Source organism: Capsicum annuum, chromosome 4, assembly GCF_002878395.1.
Source record: "Capsicum annuum cultivar UCD-10X-F1 chromosome 4, UCD10Xv1.1, whole genome shotgun sequence".
Classification (NCBI taxonomy): domain Eukaryota; kingdom Viridiplantae; phylum Streptophyta; class Magnoliopsida; order Solanales; family Solanaceae; genus Capsicum; species Capsicum annuum.
In genome coordinates, this window is record NC_061114.1 from 226,744,627 (window position 1) to 226,769,808 (window position 25,182).

The window sequence follows — 25,182 nt, forward strand, 5'->3', positions numbered from 1 at the left end:
ACTATGAACGTACGCTAACTCACTACTAAAAATTCAGATTTTTCCGACTGCAAATTCCGACTGAAAAAATCAGTTGAAATTTTTTCAACTACTTTAGTCGGAATATTCAATTTTTAATTTTTATTAAATATTTCATTGATACTATTTTTGACGATAACAATCTTAAAATTTGACGGTAAATTTCGAAAAATATATATTCCGATTACGGTAGTTGAAAAAGGCATATCAAAATTGTCAAAATTAATTTGACCAAATATGTCGACCATTTTGGTCGGAATATTTTAACGACAATAGATTTATAATCCGACTATTGTAATCGAAAATTTTATAAATAATTAATTTAAATATATAATATAATTATATGAAATATATAACCGACTAATGTATTCGAAAATAAATAATTAAATATATTAAATATATAATCGATTGCTGTAATCGAAAATATTAAATAATTAAATATATTAAATTTTACCCGATTGAAGTACTCGAAAATTTATATTTAATTATTTGCTTATTAATATGTTATATGAAGTAGGGGTGGGCATAAATACCGAAAAATCGAAATACCGAACCAAATCATTTCGATTTTTTGATTCGTTTTTTTTTTTTTTTTAACAATTTCGGTATTTTGGTTTGGGTTACCGATTTTAGGTTCACATAATTCAATTTTTTGGTTTAAATCGAAATTTTTAATATACTTTTTTTTAATTATATAATATATATAATATAATAATATATATTCCTATCTAATTATCGGCCATTTGTCCTGCATCAAGACAATTTCTACACAAAACAATGTACTACTATTTTAAATATTTTATTCAAATTATCTGAAGATTTGGTATATATGGGCTACTTCCATTTTTTAAAACAAATATCATGTATAAACTATATCATGATGAGTTTTTTTTTTGTTGTTGTTGTTATATATAGTATTGTAGTTAGATTGATAGAGTTTAGATTCTAATATGCTAGTATGCATATAATTATGTGTATATTGTAATATTAGTCTTGTGAAAGCCAGATAGTAATCTCAAGCCAAATGGAACATAGTTGTAGGCTAATTGGCTAAGCATATTCCGTTTGATTATTTTAGCAGAAAGTATCTTTTTTGAGTTTTGAGAGTAAGTATCTTTCCTGAGTTTTGAGAGTCCTGCCTTCTTTTTTTTTTTTCCAATGTTAAAGTATCTGTAGGCTATATATTACTCCAACTTTTATCATAGTGAAAAACTTTGATATATTTTGTAGCATTGTGTACTTTTTTATTTGAAAGAAGATAAGATTGAAAAATTGAAATTATTAAACCGAAATAAAACCAAACCGAACCAAATAAATTCGGTTCAATTTTTGGTTCGTATAATTTCAAAACTGAAAATTCAAAAAATTGAAATAAAAAAATCAATCCGAACAGAAGTACCGAAACAAATACTCCTTCCGTCCCAAATTGGGTTGACACAACAATTAAGAAAATAATGATTGATAATATAACTTTACCATTTTGCCCTTCTTAATTGTGTCTTGTTGAATGACTAATAACAACAACAACAACAAACTCAGTGTATTCCCACATAATGAGGTCTAGGGAGGGTAAGATGTACGCAGTTCATACCTCTACCTTTAAAGAAGTAGAAAGACTATTTCCGATAGACCCCTGGCTTGAGACACGGAATACTAAACAAATTCATAGTAAAACATGGAATAAGATGTCATAACATAAATACGACACCCGCAAGTAATAGTAAACAGAGAAAAGTAAACAGACTCGTAATAAAGCATGAAACAAGGTATCATAACAAGAATAATACCCCCACCAAGTAATTCCCTACACTAGCGACCCAAACTGACCCTAGCCTTCTGCCCTAATTCGCGTCCTCCAGATCTTCCTATCTAGGGTCATGTCCTCAGTGAGCTGTAACTGCTTCATGTCCCGCCTAATCTCCTCTCCCCAGTACTTCTTCGGCCTACCCCTACCCCACCTAAAATCATCCAAAGCTAGCCTCTCACACATACGAACCGAGGCATTCATGCCCCTCCTCATTACGTGTTCGAACCATCTCAATCGGACTTTCCGCGTCTTATTCTCCACTAGAGTCACACCAACCTTTTTCCTGATAGTCTCATTCCGAACTCTATCTCCTAGTCAGCCCACACATCCAATGCAACATCCACATTTCCGCCACCTTCATTTTTTGAATGTGGGAGTTCTTAACTGGCCAACACTCCGCTCCATACAACATGGCCGGACGGACTACCATCTTGTAGAATTTGCCTTTAAGCTTATACGACACTTTCTTATTACATAACACCCCCGAAGTGAGCTTCCACTTCATCCATCTTGCCCCAATACGAATCACGAACCCAAGATACTCGAAACTATCCCTCTTACATACCACTTGTGATTCCAACTTCACTACCACCTCATTCTCCAGCCTCACATCATTAAACTTACATTCCAAATACTCTATCTTGCTCCCACTCAACCTGTACCCTTTAGACTCAAGAGTTTGTCTCCATATCTCTAATTTATCATTCACACCCCCACATCTCATCTACATTATCTACAAAAAGCATACACCAAGGCACCTCTCTTTGAATGCACCACGTTAACACATCCATCATCAAAACAAACAAAAGGGACTAAGAGTAGATCCCTAATGCGATCCTGTCAAGACAATGAAATGCCTTGAGTCTCCTCCCACCATCCTCACCTGAGTTTTAGCTCCATCATATATGTCTTTAATTGCTCTGATATATGCCATCGGGACTCCACTCACCTTAAAGCATCATCAAAGTACCTCTCTGGGGACTTTATAATATGCCTTCTCCAAGTCGATAAATACGATGTGCAGCTCCTTCTTCCTTTTCTTATATTATTCCACCAGCTTCTGTATCAAGTGAATTGCCTCCGTTGTTGAATGACTAATAGCAAGTATTAATCAGTTACATTAAGGATATAATGGAGATTTTTTTTTTGTCTTCTCTTGATAAGTAAAAAATATAAGTAAAATGAGACATTAAATTAGAAAATTTGGGATCGATAAAATGGGACGGAGAGAGTATATGAAATATAAATTAAACATATCTCCCTCTCTCTTACTGCCGTCTCTCTCTCTCTTTCTTCTCAGTGCCGTCTCTCTCTCTTCTCGCTGCCTTGTCTCTCTCATTGGCGGCGACGGCGACGGTGAGTTGTCAATTTCACTGAAGAATCCATTTGGAGGAAGAATCCAAGTCTCTTCATTTAAACCGGATAAATCTCCCTTTTCAATTTATTAGTGTCCACAGTCCACATTAGCATTCGATGATGCTTTTTCTTATAAGGTTAAAGCTAGTATTTGTAAATTGTCTGACAGGCACGGTGCTTCAAGGAGCTGTGGACGCACTGCCATTAATTTTTTTTTTTCGGGAGGGGGGTGGGGGGACACTATTTTGGCGTGTAATTAGATATATCTGGTCAAGTCAGCTCTTGTTAATTATTTTTATCAAATATGACATAGTAATATGCAGTCTTTTTATTTTAAATGTTTTTGAAGGAACAAGTGTGTGCAATCGATTTGCAGGTGCAGGAGGAATAAGTTCAAGCTCACTCGCTTCTGCCTGTGACCGGAAATTCCTTGAAGAGGTATAATACCTTTTCAACATTATGCTCCCTCGCTCCTTTATTAAGAGAAATAGAATTTGTTCCATCGATTTTGAATTGTTTCTTGAGTGAAGGGAGCTGGGGTTTTATGAAAATTACTTCTTCGGGACCTATGCTATGCTGATTTGTTCCGCTAGGTTTGTTTTACTTGCCTATATTTCATTCTACTTAGCAAGATTTATATATGTCAGAATCTTGTAAATCTTTGTGTAAGTTAGAGAGGAAATGCCACAAGATTAAGATATAGCTGAACTAGAAATTATGTTACTGGTACTTTGCTAGTTGAAGGTGGAGGGTGAGGTGATGGGATGTTAAAAAGAAAATTCAGTAAATTTTTTTTTTTCCTTTGACTTGCACTGGGTATCCGAGACTCTTCGAGTCCCGAATAATCTCGGGGGTGCACAGGCCCTCGGCAAGGAGTTTCCCACTAGTGCACCACGGGTAATTCAGGGTGATTTGGTAAATTTGTTTAATTCTGTGAAGGATGGGATAATAATTTGATGAACCATTTGATATACTTGCTATTTTCTTAGTGATAGAATAGAAATTAGTTTTTGGTTCATTAAGACTTATTTTTTTCCTTCTTCTCCGCAGTTCATTTTTCTTTTTGTTGATTAAACGATTACCATAACAAAAACATCGCAGTACAAATAAAGAGCATCTCATCCCTGAAACAGGAATAAGGCGTCCAACAAACCAAAACCAAAAATAGCTATACTAACTACTAGATGCTACATTGCTGAGTTTTCTTGGAATTATACGTGTTTAATCTCTCTACTATTTCCTTCTTAATCTGTGTAACCACCTCATCTGTATGTACATTTCTGCCTTTAAACTTCCTCCAGTTCCGAGCTCTCCAAATGTGATAGATTATGGCTCCACATAGAGCTGTAATTACCTCTTTTTGGAACTTCTTCCAGTGCTTCTTCTGTATGCAGACCAGAACTTGCTGTATCCCTTTATGTTGTAGTGTTGTACCAGTCCATTGACTGAGTTCTTGCCACACTATCTTAATCCATGAGCACTCTTCAAACAAGTGCACCCTTGTCTCCATCACCTTTGCCTCTCAAGGGCAGCAGTTAGCTTTATCCACCTGAATGTTTAGTTTGATCTTCCTTTTCTGACTGAGTAGTCTTCCTTGTACTGCCAGCCATACTAAAAATCTATGCTTTGGCAAAAACAAAGGATGTCCAAATCAATTCTGGGGTTCTCATCCTAGCTCTTTGCCCTATGATTTCCAAATAGCTTCTTTTTATCTACCTTGCACATACAATGCCTGCATCTTGTATTTATTGCAATCAGTTTTCTCCAGTACCAGTTGCTGTCTAGAGGAGCCCTATGCTCCCAAATGCTCGTAAACATTTTTCAGCCAGGAAAATACTTTGATTTCTAGTTTTTTACCGTGATTCTTAATAATGCGAATCTTATTTCAAGAAGACTTGGAAATCGATGCCAGGAACATTACATGTGACCCTTCCCTCTTTCTTTTGTGATAGTGCATACTTCACCGTAAATTCCAAGTCTATCCCAGGCCACCTCTACTGGCTTCTGGTACTCTCCCTGCACATAACAAAGCTTCAATTTTTACAGGCCCCAGTATGTTACTTCAATACCTTCGTTAGATGATTCTAGGCACCTAATATAAGTGAAACGAAGAGTACAAACCTATTTTTCAAGTACCAAGTGGCTAAAAAGAACTAGTTCAAACTCCAAAGGTCAAATTTTCTTATTCTCGTTGTGCACATGGATATTTATTCGTTTTGAAAAAAAATAAAAAATATTGCTAAACCCCATGTTTAATGTAGAGAATACTGCTAAACCCCATCTTTAATGTAGGGACTATGTATCCATCTTATCCAGAACGACTCTTTATTCATTGAAATTTAAGTAGTTGCCCCACTGATGCAATATTCCAGATTCTGCTCCCCTTGATATTCAATCCACCCTGCCTTTTTGGATAACAAACTCTTTCCATGTGACCAAAGCCACCTTTCTACCCTCATCAGTACTCCCCCATAAGTAATTCCTACACCTTTTATCCACTTCTTTGAGTACACTTTTGGGGAAGTATGAAAACAGCTCCCCAGAAACTTTGAACAGAGAACAAAACTGCATTTATTACATGTAATCTCCCCCAGCATGGGATAAGTGTTCAGAGTATTTCACAGTCATCCTCTTTGTAATCTTTTCCATCGATGCAGGGCAAATAATCTTGCTGCATTTCTTCGGATAGAGAGGAAGACCAAGATATCTAATGGAAATGCACTTACTGAAGTATTTGTCCTCTGGTGTCATCAGTTACTCCAGCCATAGACACACTTGATTTTTTCATATTTGCTTCCAAAGCTGTAACTGCACTAAATTAAGTTAAGGCCTCCGTAACTCTATTTGTAGATTCAACATTCCCTTTACAGAAGAGCAAAGAAATCAGGTAAGTGAACCGTTGTTCCTTGCACATTGGGTTGAATCTAAAGTCTGATAACATGCTCATAGTTTGGAGTGTTCTAAATAAGTACTCCATCATCAGGACAAATAAAAGAGGTTGCATTAGATGAGTGAGCCTTGGTTCCTTGCACATTGGGTGGAATCATGCTCCTAGTTTGGAGTCTTCTAGATAACACTCCTAGGGGGATGAGTGTCAAGCTAAGTTTTTTTTTTTTTTTTTTAATTAAAAGATATATAATTTTTTTTTTTAAAAAAATGACTTTTTTTTGGGGGTAGGGGGGTTGGGGTGGGGTGGGGGTAAGAATTTTTTTTTTTTAAAATTAATTTTTTGGGGAGGGTTAGGGGGTGTGGAGTGCGTCTGTAACAGTAGGGAAGTAGGGAAGAGTACTTTGTTTGCATCTGGAGTTCCTTGTTCGGGGTGTTTGAGTGATGTTTATAATTTTCGGATAGTGTATAGTATTATCTTGTGGTTGTGCTGTTTCCTATAGTAGCTAGCAGTGTTAGTTTATTTTGTGTATTGTATTAGCTTATATGCTTTTATGTTTTTGTATTTTGTATAATGTTATTTGTCCTGAGCCGGGGGTCTATCTGAAATAGCCTCTCTACTTCACCAGAGGTAGTGGTATGGTCTGCGTACACTTTACCCTCCCCAAACCCCACTCTGTGGGATTACATTGGTTATTATGTTGTTGTTGTTGTTTAAGACTTATATATGTTAGAATCTTGTAATTCTTTATGCCAGTTAAAAGAGGAATCACCACAGGATTAAGGTAGAGCTGAACTAGAAATTATGTTACTATTGCTCCTCTTCTTGTTCTATCCACTGGTTGAAGGTGGGTGCGGTTGCTATTTCTTGTTGTCATGCCTCTATTGGGGTGTCTTGTGATAACATTTTCTTCTCTTGTAGTTTACAGCCTCTATACAGGGAAGAAAATTGAGGGAAAAAAAGGAAGAATCTTAAAACATCTATATCGAATAATAACCTTATTTTTTAAGTATACATGAAGTGGAATTTCTCTTATCTTTTTCTTTTCCTTTCTAAATTTACTTTATAATGGTGATGTATGGTCCATCAGTTAGCTGTTGCAGAATTCACCTAGTACCAGTTCTGTTGGATCATTAAATTGCATTTTATAAGTCCTACTATATTCTGCTGCCTTCCTATCTTATACTACTGGTAATTCAGCGTTAAATAGATTCGAGTTAACGTTTCATGGGAGAGTTTGAGATTTTTGTTCAATAGCTATAGTAGAATAATATGAAGAAGTGCCTTACATCATCGCTTTAATGGCACAATCAAAATCGTGTTTGGAAAATCGACTAAAGCTACTTATAGCTAGCCATGCTGAATTTGGTGTTGGACTTTGAAAGCTACTTACTTCCTTTTATTAATTAGTTTGTTTTTTGTTGTTTATGTTGAATTGTTAGGGGAGCATTTACATTTTGTTCGTTAGTTTATAACCAGCAGTGCTTTACGTTGTTTAACGACTTTGGAGCAAAATATGATCAGGAGTAATATTGTCTGTACGAATTGTATGATATCTGGAAATGTGCTTCTTCTAGGTACTTGGCTTAAGTTTCTATTATAACATGGCAAAAAGAACTTTGAAAGCTACTTACTTCATTTGATGCTTGCTTGTTGTTATAGTAGTTGCTTTTTTGTAAGAGAGAGTATAGACTGGTACATTTTTGTGGTTTTATTTTACAGTTTTCAATTCTTTTTTGTTGTTACAGTATCTTATTTTTATAAGAGAAAGAGCGTAAATTGCTACATTTTTGTGGTTTGTTTTACACTTTTCAATGCTGCGTTGTTGTTTTAGTAGCCACCAACACAACAAGGCATTCTGATGCACATTCTTGTGCTTGACACTGGTAACAAACTATGTTGCAGGCCTTCTTCACAGTCCAGAAGACAAGGGCTTATTTTAAGCGTTTCCAGGTTAAATTCAAGAGGAGAGGTATAGCTTATATTCTTCTAAGAAAGAGACTTACTTCAAATTTCTTCAAAGTTGTTTGCACTCTAGCTCCTTCCTGGTTTTCTATTTAATTTCTAAAAATATGAGTAGTTTAAAAGTATACCCGGTAAGAGTTGTGGTAGAACAATAAAGGTTGAAAAAATTTCATAAATAACTTGAAACTAAGTGAAGCATTGAAAACTAATGGTCCTTTAAGCCCTGAAATGTATGAAAACTACTGATGGTGTTTTTTCTCCTGTTATTGGTTTGGTTCTCTTGCTTTTGTTTCTCTTCTTTATTGTTATTGTTGTCGTTCTTGTGTATATTGAAAATGAAGATCGTACATGGATGTATAATAGAACTTATCTTAACCGTGTGGGGTTGAGGGAGGAATATATAGATGGGGTAGCTGGATTTATTGCTAAAGCAATGACACTTAATGATTTTCTTACTGAAAGGACAATTAGGCGTCCTTGTTGGAAATGCAAGCGTTGCAAGTTATTGAGTCCAGATGTTGTTACATTACATCTTTATAAGAATGGATTTATGTTGAATTATACTGTGTGAACGCTCATGGAGAGAGTAGTGCTGCTAATAATTTTGCTTTTCAGAATTATGTTGAAAGTCCAATAAGAGAGAATAATATTGAAAGTTCACGATATTCATTTTGTGATAACTTTAGTCGAAGAGGTCATACGTATGATTGAAGTCATGACCAAAAATAGCGCAACATAAACTTTATAAAATTTTGACTTAGTGGAGCAGTTTCGGGAGAGGAAGAACTTGCACATGGTGTTTATTGATCTTGAGAAGGCATATGACAGAGTCCCCAGAGAGATTCTATGGAGGGGGTGCCCGTGGCGTATGTTAGGTCGATCCAGGACATATATGATGGCGCGAAGACTCGTGTGAGGATGGTAGATAGAGATTCGGAGCACTTTCCGATTTTGATAGGGTTGCACCAGGGATCGACTCTTAGCCTTTTTTGGTGATGAATGTTTTGACGCAACATATTCAAGGGGGTTACCTTGGTTTTATGCTATTTGCTAATGATGTGGTATTGATTGACGAGACTCGGGAGGGAGTTAATGATAAGTTGGAGATTTGGAGATAGACCTTGAGTCTAAAGAATTTCGTTTGAGCAGGACTTAGACGGAGTACTTGGAGTGTAAGTTTAGCGATGTGTCGCAGGATGCTGATATGGCTGTGAAGCTGGACTCTCAGGCCATTCGGAAGAGGGAGAGTTTCAAGTATCTGGGATTTAAGGCAATGGGGAGATTGACGAGGATGTCACGCATCGTATTGGGGTAGGGTGGTTAAAATGGAGGCTCGCTTCGGGAGTTTTATGTGATAAGAAGGTGCTCCCAAAGCTTAAAGGTAAGTTCTACAAAGTGGCAGTCCGACCGGCTATGTTGTATGGAGCGGAGTGTTGGCCAGTTAAAAACTTCCATATCCAAAAGTTAAAGGTGGCAGAGATGAGGATGTTGCGATGGATGTGTGGGCATACCAGGAAAGATAGAGTGAGGAATAAGATTATTCGGGTGAAGGTGGGAGTGGCTTTGGTGGAGGATAAGATGCGAGAAGTGAGGTTACATTGGTTTGGGCACGTGATAAGGAAGGGTTCTGATGCTCCAGTGCGGAGGTATGAGACACTGAGACACTGGCTATGGATGATTTTAGGCGGGATAAAGGTAGGCAGAAGAAATATTGGAGTGAGATGATTAGGCATGATATGGAGCATTTACAGCTTACGGAGGACATGAACCTTGATAGGAAGGTGTGGAGGATGCAGATTAGGGTAGAGGGTTAGGGAGTGGGAGTGCGTCGATAACAGTAGGGAGCGTTCTTTATTTGTTTCTGAAGTTTCTTGTTCGTGGGTTGAGTGCTGTCTATTGCTTCGGATATATAGTTTTTAGTAGTATCGTGTGGCTCTAGTATTATCTTGTGGCTAGCGTTGTTAGTTTATTTTGCCTGTACAAGTTTATATGCATTTATGTTTTGTGTTTGCTATACTGTTATTGGTTCTAAGCTGGGGGTCTATCGGAAACCTCTCTACATCACCTGAGGTAGTGGTATGGTATGCGTACACTCTACCCTCCCCAGACCCCACTAGGTGGGAATACACTTGGTATGTTGTTGTTGTTGTACTTTAGGCTTAACAAGTACAAAAAGAAAGTTAAAAAGTCAAAAATCGGTTGCTATCTACTTTTGATTTTTAGCTTGTAGCTTTTAAGTCACTTAAAAAAAGTTAATTCAAACACACTATTAAATTATTTATCTCGTGATTAGAATCAAATATAATTACTCAAACTATTAATTTATCTAATAAAGGTAAAAATAAGTCATGAAAATTGATTATAATAAGGTTATTAAAATAAAATACAATTATTTTGAATTTGAAACTTAAATTAATTAGAATGAGGTTATTAAAATGAAGTATAATTATTTTGAATTTAAAACTTACATAGACGGCTATTTGAGTGAATTTTTCTTATATCCAGTTTACCAAAAAAAAAGAGTGAATTTTTCGTGCACTTACCTTGATCTTGTGTGAAAGCCCATATACCCAAACCCAAATTTGTGCTCCAGTCCAAATCAACCACTTCCCTCTTCTCTCTCTCCCTCTGCAAAAACACCATATTTTGCTGCAATAGAAACATCAATTAAAATGTATTTTCATCTTCCTCTCTGCATAATGTACTCGGTTTCTGCTTCTAATTTTAACATAAATACTTTATCTCCTTTTCAAGTAATATATATTGGCTTGATTTTGTGACTGTCACAGCTGCTGTTTGGTTTTAAATTTTGAAGTTAAAACTTGAAAATTTGAATTTTTTAAGTTGTATTTAGACATGCAAATTTAATCGGAAAAAAATTTGAATTTTTATGAGTGGAAGTGAATTTTTGGGAACTCGAAAATATTGTAGGTTTCATAGCCAAATAGATATTTGAAGATAAAATTTCAAACTCTGCTCTAGTTTATGTTAAGTTGATTTGCAGAAGCTCACAGTCTGTATATATACTTTTTTACAGATTATATAATGGGGAAGAAAATGGGGAAGAAAAGGCAGAAGATTGTGCTACCGCCGGAGCTTCCACCGGAAATTCCTGATGAAGCAGTTGAAGTATCAGACGAGGACGTGCAATTCGTAAGCGAAAATCAAGAATATACTGGCTTCATGTCCAATTTGGATACCAAGACAATTAATAAGTAAGCAATTATTGGCATGTAAATGTGTTTATTCTCACTTTATCATGTTGTTAGAATAGACCATTTGGTTAGGCCCATGCATAGCAGGAGCTTTAATGCACCGTGCTGCCCTTTTCACGCTTTACTCTGTTGGAACCAGTGCACATACAGAAAGAAATTGTTTGTCTCATTTTTTCCGGGAAAGTTTTTTTGTTGTTCTTATCTTGCAAGGTTGGGTGTGGTTTTGTGTGTTACAAGTGCGTTCGTAAATAAGCAATCCTCCCAATGGTATTTGGATTGGTTTTGACTTTGTTTTTGTGGATATCAGCATACGTAGAGAAACTTTTTCATTTTGATTTGTTAAGTTGGATGATGTGAATGTGGTAGAAATCTGTTATTTTGGCTTGGAGAACGTTCACTCAGAAGTCTACGTATCCGAGTACTAGAAAAGAGAGAGCTCTTGCAAAGGGGAATACACTGTTTTAGTTGATTGGGCCTCTCTCATATGCAGAACTACCAAACTTAAGATTTATATTTCTCCTGCAGTTTTCAAAGTGTAACAAATAATACTGGATCAAATAGTCAACTTTTAGTTTGAAAAGTTCGAATAGGTAGAAAAGAAAGAGTTGCAATAACTATAGGGGTATTAAGTTATTGAGTCACTCTATGAAGATTTGGGAGACAGTGGTCGAGGTGAGGCTGAGACGGATAGTGTCTATTTCGGAGAACCGGTTTGGATTTATGCCTGGCCGCTCGACGACGGAGGCAATTCACCTGGTACGGAGGCTGGTGGAACAGTATAGGGAAAGGAAAAAGGACCTGCACATGGTGTTTATAGACTTGGAGAAGGCATACGATAAAGTCCCCAGGGAGGTGCTTTGGAGATGCTTGGAGGTGAGTGGAGTCCCGGTGGCATATATCAGAGCAATTAAGGACATGTATGATGGAGCTAAAACTTAGGTGGGGACGGAGGGAGGAGACTCAGAGCATTTCACTGTCTTGACAGGATTGCTTCAGGGATCTACTCTTAGCCCCTTTTTGTTTGCTTTGGTGATGAATGTGTTGACGCGGCGTATTCAAGGAGAGGTGCCTTGGTGTATGCTTTTTGCAGATAATGTAGTTTTGATTGATGAGACGCGGGGGGTGTGAATGATAAATTAGAGGTGTGGAGACAAACTCTTGAGTCTAAAGGGTTCAGGTTGAGTAGGAGCAAGACAGAGTATTTGGAAAGCAAGTTTAATGACGTGAGGCTGGAGAATGAGGTGGTAGTGAAGTTGGAATCACAGGTGGTATGTAAGAGGGATAGTTTCAAGTATCTCGGATCCGTGATTCAGGGTAACGGTGAGATTGACGAGGATGTCTCGCACCGTATTGGGGTGGGATGGATGAAGTGGAAGCTCACTTCGGGGGTGTTGTGTGATAAGAAGGTGCCGTCCAAGCTTAAAGGCAAATTCTACAGGGTGGCAGTCCGTCCGGCCATGTTGTATGGAGCGGTGTGTTGACCAGTTAAGAACTCCCACATTCAAAAAATGAAGGTGGCGGAAATGTGGATGTTGCGTTGGATGTGTGGGCTGACTAGGGGGGATAGAGTTCGGAATGAGACTATCAGGGAGAAGGTTGGTGTGACTCCAGTGGAGAATAAGATGCGGGAAGTCCGATTGAGATGGTTCTGACACGTGATGAGAAGGGGCATGGATGCCCCGGTTCGTAGGTGTGAGAGACTAGCTTTGGATGGTTTTAGGCGGGGTAGGAGTAGGCCGAAGAAGTACTGGGGAGAGGTGATTAGGTGGGACATAGAGCAGTTACAACTCACTGAGGACATGATCCTAGATAGGAAGATCTGGAGGACGCAAATTAGGGCAGAAGGCTAGGGTCAGTTTGGGTCGCTAGTGTAGGGAATTTCTTGGTGGGGGTATTATTCTTGTTATGATACCTTGTTTCATGCTTTATTACGAATCTGTTTACTTTTCTCTGTTTACTATTACTTGTGGGTGTCGTATTTATGTTATGCCATCTTGTTCCATGCTTTACTATGAATTTGTTTAGTATTCTGTGTCTCGAGCTGGGGGTCTATCGAAAACAACCTTTCTACTTCTTTAGAGGTAGAGGTATGGACTGCGTACATCTTACCCTCCCCAAACCTCACTATGTGGGAATACACTGGGTTTGTTGTTGTTGTTGTTGAATAGGTAGAAAAGGAAGTTTAGCTCAAAGGGGAATAGTTTGCCTTGATGGATCATTTATGTGCAAAAAGTTACAATTTTGAGTTTGGCATCCCAAACTTTGTTCAGAATCATTCAGATGAGGCAAAGCTAGAACCTAACCAAAATATAGCTAAGCTACTCAAGGGGGGTTCATATACTGTATGTGCTGGCTTTGCATCTTTAGTTCTGAAAGAAGGGGGATTCATATACTATATGGCTGGCTTTGCATCTTTAGTTCTGAAAGAAGGGAGGTTCCAAGTATCCATGTTAATTAGCCCTCTTATATGTCTTGGAATGTCAGCATATGAGTTGAAGGTATTGACTGCATCAATGCTATGACATACGTTTGCCAATCTGTCTGCGGGCTTGTTTGCTTCTCTGAAACAATGATTGATCTTGTATCCATATACTTCAACTAGTTCCTGAATCTGCTCTATGTATTCTACAATTCTCCAAGGTACTTTCCATTCTCTCCTTACGCATTTTGGCTGAAGTAAAGAATCCAAGCTTCTCTAAAGCCATTATTAGCACCATTTGACACCAAAGAGCAACACTGCTGCTTTTGGCCTGCTTCCTGGATAGTTGAACAGTTCACCGTGATGCCCTTGTAGTTAGGGTATCGTGTGCCACTCTTGACGTATTCCTTGGCATTTGCCCCCCTTTTTTCCAGTTAATCAATAATGTGGTGCTGCAACTTGTTCGATGGATTGCTATGTTTCTTAAAATTGTGATAGTGATGTGTCCTTTTTTATTTGTTCAACTTCTATTTTTTTCTATGTTCAATCTTGGTGTACGATTTAGATGGAACATCTGTTTCTTTTAGTTTCTTATTTACTTTTCCCGTCTTATATAAGTCTATTAACTTTCTAAAGGTGCTCTTATAACTGATCTTATTATTGTAATTGGAAAGGCAAGTTACTCGTGTTGCCGATGTGAAAGAAGATGAGCTGGAGTCTCTGTATGAAAGGCGGTTAAAGAAGAAGGCACTTGATAAAGAAACAGAAAAACAAGGGCTAGAGGTTGATCCTGTGGATGCTCTTCCCGTGAAAACATTAGATGGAAAACTTCATTACAGGACAGGTACTGTAACCTCTTGCTCACTCATCATCACCTGGTATTTTATCTACTGTAACCGTTAATTGAATCTTAAGTTTCATATTATACAGTGCCAAAGGCTACACAAAAATCTGAAAACGAAGATAAAGATGAAGATAATACTAACAACAAAGATGCTGGTACTGATGCAAGTGTGGTGAAGCGGACTAAAGCAGAGAAGCGTGCACAATTGAAGAAAATGAGGAAAGAGGCTAAGAAACATTCAAAAGAGGTGGCAGCAGTAGAGGATGTTGAGCAAATACCTCACGCTGAAGTCTTGGTACGTGCATTATATATATCCTCAAGGATATGGTGTAGTGCTAGAATGTATACCCGGTAATGCCTTTAAATTGTAGATGACAATGTGAAGGAGGAAAAGAGGCACTAGTTTTTTTGAAAAGTATATATATGATGAGGGTGGGGGTGTGACACAAGTTAATGCTGGTTCCCTTTGTTGCACTGTCATGGTACTGGAATTACCACCTGTTCACTGCTTCATGTTTTCCTTCTTTTTTTTTTGTGGAGGAGGAAATAAATCACTTGGATTAGTTTTGATCCTTGTAAGAAGTAATGTGGTGTGGTTATGCTAGGCATTTCCAGCCAGATTATTTTGGAAAAATAATACTTCCTCGGACCTAAAAATCAGAATGACAATTCTCAAAAAAACAAAAAATCAGAATAACAAACTTGTCTTTAGCTGTCCCAAACATACTCCCCTCATATTTCGTCAATATTCTTTCAGTATCTATTGTCAATGGAGTTCTGTGAGCTCATTCTTATATTAACCAGTGTTATTAAAAGCCATCGTTAAGCAATGGAGCAATGCAAAGCTAGGGAAATAGCCTTATGGAAGAAGCTATGCATTTTGAATGGTGAGGTGCTAAGTGAACCCTACTAGAAACAGTTCATTCTTTAAATCTAATTTCAATAGATAAAAAAGATTAAAAAAAGAAGAAGAGGACATAGGGCTTTTTCCTATTAAGTACATGGAATTCTCTTCATATACACTTCAATGTCCTCTTTGCTGCTCTTGACTTCTTCTTCTCGAGCCTTTAGCACCTTCTCTTCTACTGCCTTTGTTTACCCATTCCTTGTGAATCACATCTTTCTTCTTCTTATTTCTTTCTCCAACTCTTTAGTTCAAAGTGCTAATAATTCTTTTCTGTGGTTGATTAAGTGAAGAGTAACTTTGCAATTTAATTTGTTATTCCGTGGCGTTGTGAAGTTTATTTTAGTGTTGTTTACTTTGAATTCTAGGATCTGTACTGTCATTACTTTGTGCTGGGTGCTGAAACTTTTAATAACTATAGTAAAAAAGAGAAACATCTAAATTTGGATATTTATACATCCATGGTGTTAGGACGAGGTGAGAAAAGATATGACAGCTGAAGAGGCCAATGAAAAAAAGAAGTTTAGACTAGCTGAACTGGGAACTGCACTGCTTACAGATCCTGAATTGAACATCAAATCTCTAAAGGAGATGCTGGAGATTTCTAAAGACGGTGATCGTGATATAGTGGTACTCGCCCTTAAGTCTTTATTGGCTGTTTTCAGAGATATCATTCCTGGGTGAGAAGTTTGCAAGAGCTCATGGGCTTCTTCTAGTTTGCTTGTCCAACCGTTTTGGTTATTTTATCAACTTAGCCATGTAAGCTATTAACTCTTGTTTTGTCTTTTCAATATGGGCTCCAGGTATCGGATCCGGCTGCCAACTGAAAAGGAGCAGGAGATGAAAGTTTCAAAGGCTGTTAAGAAAATGCGGTTCTATGAATCTACCCTCTTATCTGCTTATAAGGTTGATTATGGATCAAAATCTCAGTAATAAGTGATTGCACATCTGAATTCATAATATAGGTGCTAGCGCATACTGTCATGACATGGTTTACTACTGTGTTGTCTTCCATTTCCTTGATTGCAAATTATTGTGCCACCTTTTTGGTGCACTGTGTGAACACACTTTTGGTCTTTTTCCTTGTGGATGGAAAAATAGGAATTCAGGCCATAGAAATTGTACTTTGTTTAGAATAAAGTGTAAAACATGGGAATATATATTGTTCGATCTGTTCTTGTTTCTGGTGTTACATGATACTATGATAGCATCTTGAGGTACTTTATGCAGATAAAAGTGCTAGGTCTGCAGTATTATTTAATATATTCATCTAGATGTTGTGTTGAATTATTGAATCCTCATTGCATTGCAATTATTTTACATATCTCAACTCGTTAACATATGAATAAACACTAGATGCGGTGACGAACTATTCTTTATCCGGGGCATAGTATAAATTATCTTTGCTGTGGGGTATTAAATACAGAATCAAAGTAAATTCATCACCTGAGAGTGAGTAATTAAGTTCGGCGAGTGTAAGATCTAGCTAGACCTACCTACTCTATTAAGCATTTTCAGGTACTGAAGTAACTTCTATGAAATAAATAGACGCAAAAAATGAGAATCTTTGTCTTTGAAAGGGAGGTCAATCAAATGGGTACAATCTAAGTTGTTATGGATCAGGATGACTGTACCTCTTTTCCAAGAAACTTCTTGATATATCTCGTATCAGCAAGACAAGTAGCTGAGATGAAGAAAATTTGAAATTTGAAGTAACATAGAAAGTGACTTCATATTTTAAAAACATCTTAGAAATTTAACTTGCATCCGTTGAAACGTTACTCGTTTGTCAGATTGCAGATTCAAATATAATTCTAGCCTTGGCACATTTAACAATCTACTGTCATATAATTTTGCTCATTACTCCTTTTCTTGTTTGTGCTTTAACAGGCGTATATACAGAAGTTGATAGCCATAGAAAAGCAGGATGTATACAAACGTGTCGCAGTTCGCTGCATCTGTACTTTACTCGAGGCAGTTCCACACTTCAATTTACGAGAGAATTTGTTAGCTGCTGTCATAAGAAACATAAGCTCTGAGGATGACATATCGAGGTAAATTACGCTTACTGCTCCTCTTTCGTTTCCTTCCTGCTTTTTCCACTTTTCATTACTTGGAGCTGGTTGAAGGATGAGTTTCCATATTGTAACTTTTGCCCTCCATGAATCCTTCATTGGGTTGCCCTATGATCCTGTTCTAGTGGCTGAAATCTGCAGATCTCACGACAAGTTAATGCGATCTTTCTTCTTTTGAGTTGCTTTGCCATTGTAGAGGATGCAAGACAAGCATTATTTGGTTTCTGTGCTGATTGTGGTTGCAGCAAATTAAATTTTAAAAATCTACAAATACAACAACAACAACAACAACAAACCCAGTGTATTTCCACATAGTGAGGTCTGGGGAGGGTAAGATGTACGCAGTCCATACCTCTACCTCTAAAGAAGTAGAAAGGCTGTTTCCGATAGACCCCCGGCTCTTTAAAAATCTACAACTACAAGCAATAATTCATGGAAGGACTGGCATTGGAGTGCTTAAAAGTGAGGCTGAATAAAATGCGTAACTTTAAAGTGCTATGAGGCAAAGGAGGGTAAAACTGATAATCAGGTCTCTATTTGGTTAGTTGGAGGACCGAGAGGCCCCGTGAGAGGGCTAGTAACTCACGATTCAAAAATTGGCAGCTAATGATCCCGCCCCTATGCCTTTTTCCACTTAAATGCCATGCTTTTGTGTAGCATGCACCTAGCTCACACACCACACGCTGCACTCTTACCGCTACACCAGGGTTTTGGGGAAAAAATGCATTGCACTTCTTTGTAGAGCTAAGCTATATATTTAAACTATTTTTGGAACGTTTGAGGATTTGAAGTGATAGAAGGTTTGAAAGGGCATTTCTCTGAAAAGTTTAAGGTTTTAAAAGGATTTCTGATTAGTTAATATTAGTTGCTGTAATTTGACTAGGCATGCATATTAGGGAATAGTTGTGACTTATACTTGATCTTAATTATGGAGCTGAGCCTTGAATTTTGTTATATTAAGTACCTGTCTACCTTATGCTAGTATCAACTTTAAAAGCTCTGATAGTAGAAGTTCCATTTTAAAAAGGTGAGCTTAGTTTTGGGACAAATTTACAGGGGACGTAAGACACGTAAATTGATTGATCGGAAGTTAGAATGTGATGTCCATAAACTGATTGTGAGTGATGGAAAGTTGGAAGTGGACATTTGTGAACTCCGTAAACTGTAAACCATCTTGTGGGAAAATTAAGAGCTATGATTGGGATTTAAGCAGTACAATGCAGGCGCAATTATTATATACATTTGTAAATTTTATAAATCATGAAGTGAGAATATTAGGTGTTGGAAAGGAGTGGAAAAATTAGCATACTAGTATCTATGATGTTAGATGTTTCAGGTGAGGATCTAATGCTACATTTTCTGGGTAGGATTTGTTGACTTCAGTTTTTTCTATATAACTTCATTGATGAGGAACTTTGGCTTTTATTGCTGTTGATATCATCTGTAATGCGGTACGGATCTCCAATGCAATATTCATCTTATGTTGCTTCTTGTCTTGTCGAAAAGTTGAATGCTGATATGTGATTTGAAGATCTACTAAATTGCTTCTATCCAAAGCTTGATGGTTAAAGGGCCACTTTCTTGAGGAAAATCCAGCACCAAAACCACACATTTTAAAGTTATTGAGATAAGTGGCATCGTTTTGTAGATTAGTCCTCTCTCTCCGTAGATGCATGCTGATTGTGAAACAGGATATTCAAATAATACATCTGTGCCTCCAGGTTATGCTGCTTTTTCAAGTAGCAATTTTGTTCTCTCAAGTTTGTTAATCTACTGCTTGTTGACAGGAAACTTTGCTGTGCTACTGTTAAGTCACTTTTCATCAATGAGGGGAAGCATGGTGGTGAGGCAACTGTGGAAGCTGTTCAAATGATCGCAGACCTTGCTAAAGCTCATGATTGTCAGCTACATCCTGATTCCATTGAGGTCTGCAATTTAATACTGTCCAGTTCTAGGAATTTTCTAGATTACATATTGAACTTGGATATGATCTGAATTTGAAGCATATATCCTGGTATTGGGCAAAAGCTGCGAACTTCCAATGTGAAAAATGTGATGACTGTGTCAAATGATTGACAAAGAAGATTGTGAACTTCTAAAATGTTGCTAGTCAACATATGACCTTAATACTCTTGACAACATTCATTCAAGTACAGGGTCTACCTGGAAATTCTCGGTTATTTTTGTTGGCATCTTGATCCGATAATAGAAATAGTTTCTGATTTAGCATTGAGAGTATATATGATCCTCAAAACATGATTTTTCTCATGCTCAGGTGTTTATGTCTCTGACATTTGATGAGGATCTTGGAAAACATGAAGCTCAAGATGCCAGTAGTAAATTTAAAAGCAAAAATGCTAAAAGAAAGAACCTTAAGGAGCAGAAAGTATTAGCTGCCAACGAGAGAAAGAGAACACGGAAAGAGATGATGTCAAAGACACTAGAAGAGGTATTCTTTTGTCAACATGGTCCGTGACTGGACTTGTCTATTACAAATTCATTTGCTCATCTCATGTTTTTGCAGGTCACTGCAGAATTAAAGGCTGCTTCATTAGCCACAGATGTTACTGAAAGGAGAAGGATGCAGACTGATGTATTATCAGCTGTTTTTGAGACATACTTTCGGGTCCTAAAGCATGCATTAAAGCCTAGGTATGTTTTTCTTCCTGATGATTTAACGGAGCATGTCAATCAATGAATTCATTTATCATGAACAGACTAGATTTGAACTTGAATCACACTATATAACTAGTTCAGCGAAGAAACAAAAATACTGCAACTCCACTTGTCTTGTGTACCTGACGTTTATTATTATTTTGATGAAGAAGTATTGGTTTGATGAGAAATCCTGTCACACAAATGTGTAGTGAATTAGAGAATCTCACACAAAAGCATGATCCTTTGCAGAGAGCTTTCTAGTTTTAATAGAAAAGAAAAAGAATAACAAGTAAAATCCTAGGAGAAACGAACATATGATTGTCAAGCCTGTCAGTCATTTCCTTTCTCTATGCAAAACTATAATTAGCCATCACTACAAGAAGAGGTATACGAATCAATTTTGCAGTTGAGATCAATGTATGAAGCCAGAAGAGATAACTGAGGAAGATGAATAAGAAAAATGAAGACAATTCCTTTCTTATTTTATTTGATTTACTCATAAAGCAAATAAAGACGACAAAATGATTCAATCTCCAACTTTTTGGATTTTATATCAATCCATCTGAAATTGGGAAGGATTTTGTTTTAGAATTTCTCTTTTGTTATGTAAATGCACCTCACCATTCTTCTTCTTTCGATGAAGAGCAGTTTGTCAGCCGCAAGCCTTTATTGTGCTTTCATGGATGCTTTTGTGTTGTCTTGATGTTTACGGATATTAATGTGTTTCCAGCATATTTAGTTTTCCTTTGTGTTGTCAGATATGCATTTTCTTTTTCCTTTGTGTTGTCAGATATGCATTTTCTTTTCTATCTCTCTGCATGTTCTACATACAGTTGTGATATTTCCTTTAGTTGCCTGCATATTGTATCTTGCATTTTTTTAGTTTTGGTTATCCAAAAGAATTTGCATATTGCAAGTAAAATTAAAGTGTTTATATGACTGAAGTTATGAATCAGTGTAATCCTCCACCTCACAAGGTTGATGGTAAATTCTGGTAAATTATGTAGATGACTGCTCTAAAGCACAAAAAGGTTTGAGGGATGAAATTAGGCTTGGCAATTAAATGAATGTTTCAGGAATCTTATTGTTAAGAATAGCCCATTTAATTATTGTAAGCCATAGTATGAAATTGTTATAAGCCATATTACGGCTTTTTTATGGTAACCTCCAATGATCAATCTAAAATATTAAGTAACGATATTATTCTCGAAAAATGAAATGAAATATTAAGAGTGTCGGGAAATGTTAAAATGAGATTCATTTGACTGCAATAGATTGCTGGATTGAAAGTACGATAATTGGCACAAGACATTAGTTTTTGATAGTAAACTCGTAAGAGACCGTCAGCCATGCCGCGTGGGACACCATTTGTAAGTTTGGTATTGCGTTTCACTAATTATGGCGTGTGGAAGTGGAAAAAATGGAATTTGTAGTTGAAGTGTCTCATTCGATGCGTCACAAATGTCTAAACTGTTCAATGCAAGTTTACTATAAATCTATTAGGTTTACTACAAAATTATGTGTTTCCTGCACCAGTGTAGGTAGATTTTTCTTGCAAACTATATGAATTAGTGTCATCTTCTGCATGTAAATTTTTTCCAGCTTAGCCTTAAATTTAGACGTATTAATTACCATTTTCTAAATTAATTTTTTACATCTACAACATACCTAGTGTAATCCCACAAGTGGGGTCCGGGGAGGGTAGGATGGACGCAGACCTTGCCTCTACCTTTGCGGTATAGAGATAATTTTCTACAACTATTATGTAATTAATTCAATGAAATCGTAATTTCCTGTTTCTTCCATATAATACAAAGATGGCGATTTCTGGTTAAGGTATTAAAATCGAATTGTAATTCGAGTTTGCTGGACCTGCATATTCTTCGTTGTCACTATTGAATGAAACATCCAATGATGGTAACTGCACAGAATAAGTTAAAAGAAAGAATCTGAGACCTCGTGAGACCAATCTTTCGCTCACATTGGGTATATCTGAACAGAGTAAACAAGGAATACTTGCAGATAGCCATGTGATGTAATTTCTATCCTGAATAAATTGCTACTGCTGTTCACTTGTTGATGTATATTAATATTCGAAGTACTGGAATATGTCAGCTTATGGAACTCAATTAACTGAATAAAAACTTTTAAAAAACTATTAACTGCATTGCTGGAAATTCAGGTTTTGGATATCCAAAGCATCTATGAACATTTGTTTATATTAGGGGTTTATTAGCTCTTGCATCAGCATAGTCTGTACCATACTTGACCACTATGTTTTCTTACTTGATGCTTTCTCGAAAGTAACTTCGTTGTGATTGTTTCTCAGATCAGAAGCAGGTTCCTCACCTGAGCTAGCTGGAAGTCATCCTCTTCTTACTCCTTGCCTTAATGGAATTGGGAAATTTTGCCAGCTTATTGACTTAGATTTCATGTCCGATCTCATGAATTTTCTGAGAAAGCTTGCCAGAAGTGGCAATGACTCTGATGGCTCTTCCAAGGATGTTTCAGCATGTCTGACAGTATCTGAAAGGCTCCAGTGTTGCATTGTCGCTTTCAGAGTGATGAGAAACAATTTGAATGCACTGAATGTTGATCTTCAGGATTTCTTTATCCAACTTTACAATCTGATAATTGAGTACAGGCCAGGAAGGTAGGTCTGTGTCTATCAAATTACTATTTTTCAATTATTTGGCAGTGGTAGTCTCAACTCCCCCCCCCCCCCCCCTTCCCTCTTTTTTTAAAACATCAAGGAAATTTTGCAGATTTCAACCTTCTCTCTGGGTACAAGAGTTGGATATTTATTCTATTAGTCTGAGGTTACATCATCTAAGGCTAGAGTAATACGGTTAGCCATCTTTCTTTGTAAGCAGGGATAATGGTGAAATCCTTGCTGAAGCTTTGAAGATAATGCTTTGTGATGATCGACAACATGACATGCAAAGGGCTGCAGCTTTTATAAAACGTTTAGCTACATTCTCTTTATACTCGGGGTCTGCAGAGGCCATGGCTGGTAAGGTCATATTTTGCCAATCATTACTAAACTGCTGTATGTTTTTAACCAAGCATTTTATATGTTATGATCTGCAGTTTTCATTTCTTAAACTATTGCAGCCTTGGTTACTTTGAAGCATCTCCTTCAGAAGAACGTCAAATGCCGGAACTTATTAGAAAATGATGCTGGAGGTGGCTCTGTTTCTGGTGCCATAGCGGTATGAATCATTCTTCTTTCTGATTAATTATATGGCACTCATGGTGTAATGGTGTTGACTTGGAAAAAATCTTTACTATGTGTATCTCACACTACTGACATTAGTTGTGTGAGGCTTCTTTTTGTCTCACAAGTTGGTGGTCCAAATGTTACACTTTCGAGTCCACAACTTTCCGTCCTCTGACTTGTGAGACCCACAACTAGTGTCCTTTGTGTGAGGCACAATATAAAGTTTTTCATTAAATAGTATCATTCATGCACTTGATATTTCCTGAAGAAAATAAGAGAAGTCCACCTCTTTGACCCTGTTACGGACATGTCTAATTTGTTCCTCAGCTTCTTTTGAGTGGGGGATCAGGCGAAGGGACAGGGCTTGGTTCTGCTGGCATTATAGTGTACTTATCGTTGTGTTTTCTGAAGTTGTAGTGTATTGGACTTCCCATTGGGGAAGCTGTTGAAATGTTCTATAAAATTTGTTTTCTGTGTGCCACTCAAGGTGCTAATTATATGCTTCATACTGAAATTGACCTCCTTCTCATGAATAAAAAGAAATTTTCTGAATTGTGCCATTCATATTCAGTAGATAGTTGAACCTCTAAAATGTGCTGATGCCAATTCTATTCTGTTGCAGAAATATCAGCCTTATGCAACTGACCCTAACCTTAGCGGTGCACTTGCTTCAGTGCTTTGGGAGCTGAACCTCTTGTCAAAGCATTACCACCCGGCTGTTTCTACATTGGCTTCCAACATTTCTATGTTGAGCACTAGTGATAACCAGATTCACCTGTCCAACAAATCTCCTCAACAAGCTTTTAAGGAGTTGTCACTTGAGCAAGAATCGTTCAGCGTAAAAGTTGACCCCAAAAACTCAAATGCCAAGAGAGGAAAAGGGAATGCCTCACTAAAGCATAATAGTATGGGGCCTGATCTTGATCTCACTGTTCAAGTTGATGAAAATGCTGTTAAAAGTAAACTGTCAGAGCATTACTCACTGCTGCATGACATAGCTGAAAATGAAAGATTAAGAAGGGAATTGGCTGAAACAACATTGTCTTTGAATCTACATGAACAATATAAAAAGCAGAGGAAAAGAAGAACAAAGTAGACATTTGTTGTCTACAATTTTGTAGGTAGATCTACTTGAAAGTTTTAAGCATTCTGGAATATTTTCGGAGAGGAAAGTATAACTCGCGATTTTTATGTGCAAAACTGGACTGGGCATAATGCATCTTATGCTGTCTGATTGTGAAATGGATCTCATTATTTATATGTCCAGAGATATGTCCCAGGTTGCACTTGGTTGTAGCAAGTCTTGTTACCATATTATTTGTTGGAGCTGCATACTGGTCTTTTCTCCGTTTTTAGCTTTCATTATTGTATTTCCTTTTGATACTTGATCTCGACATGCTTTGCTTGAGCTGGGGGTTTATGGGAAACAACCTCTACTACCCCTCAGGCTGATTGTATTGGCAGGAATATTTTGTCAAAATTACTATGTGAGTGGAGACTGCTAGAAGAGCTGGAAGTGCTGCGTGCTGTATACTTGTTAGGCTCAGGTCAGCATTGGTTTTTGCTTAGCTAGATTGTTAGTAGTCACTCGTCATTGGCATTCTTTACGGGATTATTATATTGCTTTCGTCGGGTGATCTGCTTCAGCACTTCTTGACAGTGCTGATGGTGATTTTGAATTAAACATTTTACTGCAGGTCTAATTGGTCAACTCAATCCTTTTCCTTGATTCATTAGTTCCCTGGATATATATTAGTATTTTTTTTTATTTTTTTTTTTGAAACTTGGTCTGTCAGCATAATTATTCTATGAAG

General features: G+C 37.1%; 1 protein-coding gene across 7 annotated transcripts; it reads left to right on the plus strand.

Annotated features, from left to right (window-relative positions):
- The first annotated feature begins 3,043 nt into the window (after positions 1 to 3,043).
- LOC107866947 (nucleolar complex-associated protein 3) lies at positions 3,044 to 24,700 on the plus strand. Of its 7 annotated transcripts, none has more exons than XM_047411257.1 (17): positions 3,105 to 3,181; positions 3,558 to 3,619; positions 5,839 to 6,068; positions 7,974 to 8,040; positions 11,071 to 11,248; positions 14,342 to 14,511; positions 14,598 to 14,806; positions 15,887 to 16,095; positions 16,219 to 16,321; positions 17,306 to 17,469; positions 19,278 to 19,416; positions 19,766 to 19,939; positions 20,015 to 20,142; positions 22,478 to 22,801; positions 23,022 to 23,161; positions 23,263 to 23,360; positions 23,991 to 24,700. In XM_047411257.1, the coding sequence occupies exons 5-17, from the start codon at positions 11,079 to 11,081 to the stop codon at positions 24,462 to 24,464; spliced, it is 2,502 nt and encodes an 833-aa protein (XP_047267213.1). In that variant the 5' UTR covers positions 3,105 to 3,181; positions 3,558 to 3,619; positions 5,839 to 6,068; positions 7,974 to 8,040; positions 11,071 to 11,078; the 3' UTR covers positions 24,465 to 24,700. The 7 variants fall into 7 exon arrangements, with proteins under 7 accessions (XP_016568485.2, XP_016568484.2, XP_047267213.1 ...); XM_047411258.1 differs by having other exon boundaries at positions 5,839 to 6,004; XM_016712999.2 differs by lacking the exon at positions 5,839 to 6,068 and having other exon boundaries at positions 3,044 to 3,181; positions 3,531 to 3,619.
- The last annotated feature ends 482 nt before the right edge of the window (positions 24,701 to 25,182 follow it).

What these genes read in the sequence shown, in the direction of transcription:
- LOC107866947 (XM_016712999.2), top strand. Translation starts at nt 3,061, where the DNA reads ATGAAATATAAATTAAACATATCTCCCTCTCTCTTACTGCCGTCTCTC. An exon ending in GGTTAAATTCAAGAGGAGAG is followed by an intron (nt 8,041 to 11,070) that starts GTATAGCTTATA and finishes ACTTTTTTACAG; the next exon opens with ATTATATAATGGGGAAGAAA. An exon ending in AAAACTTCATTACAGGACAG is followed by an intron (nt 14,512 to 14,597) that starts GTACTGTAACCT and finishes CATATTATACAG; the next exon opens with TGCCAAAGGCTACACAAAAA.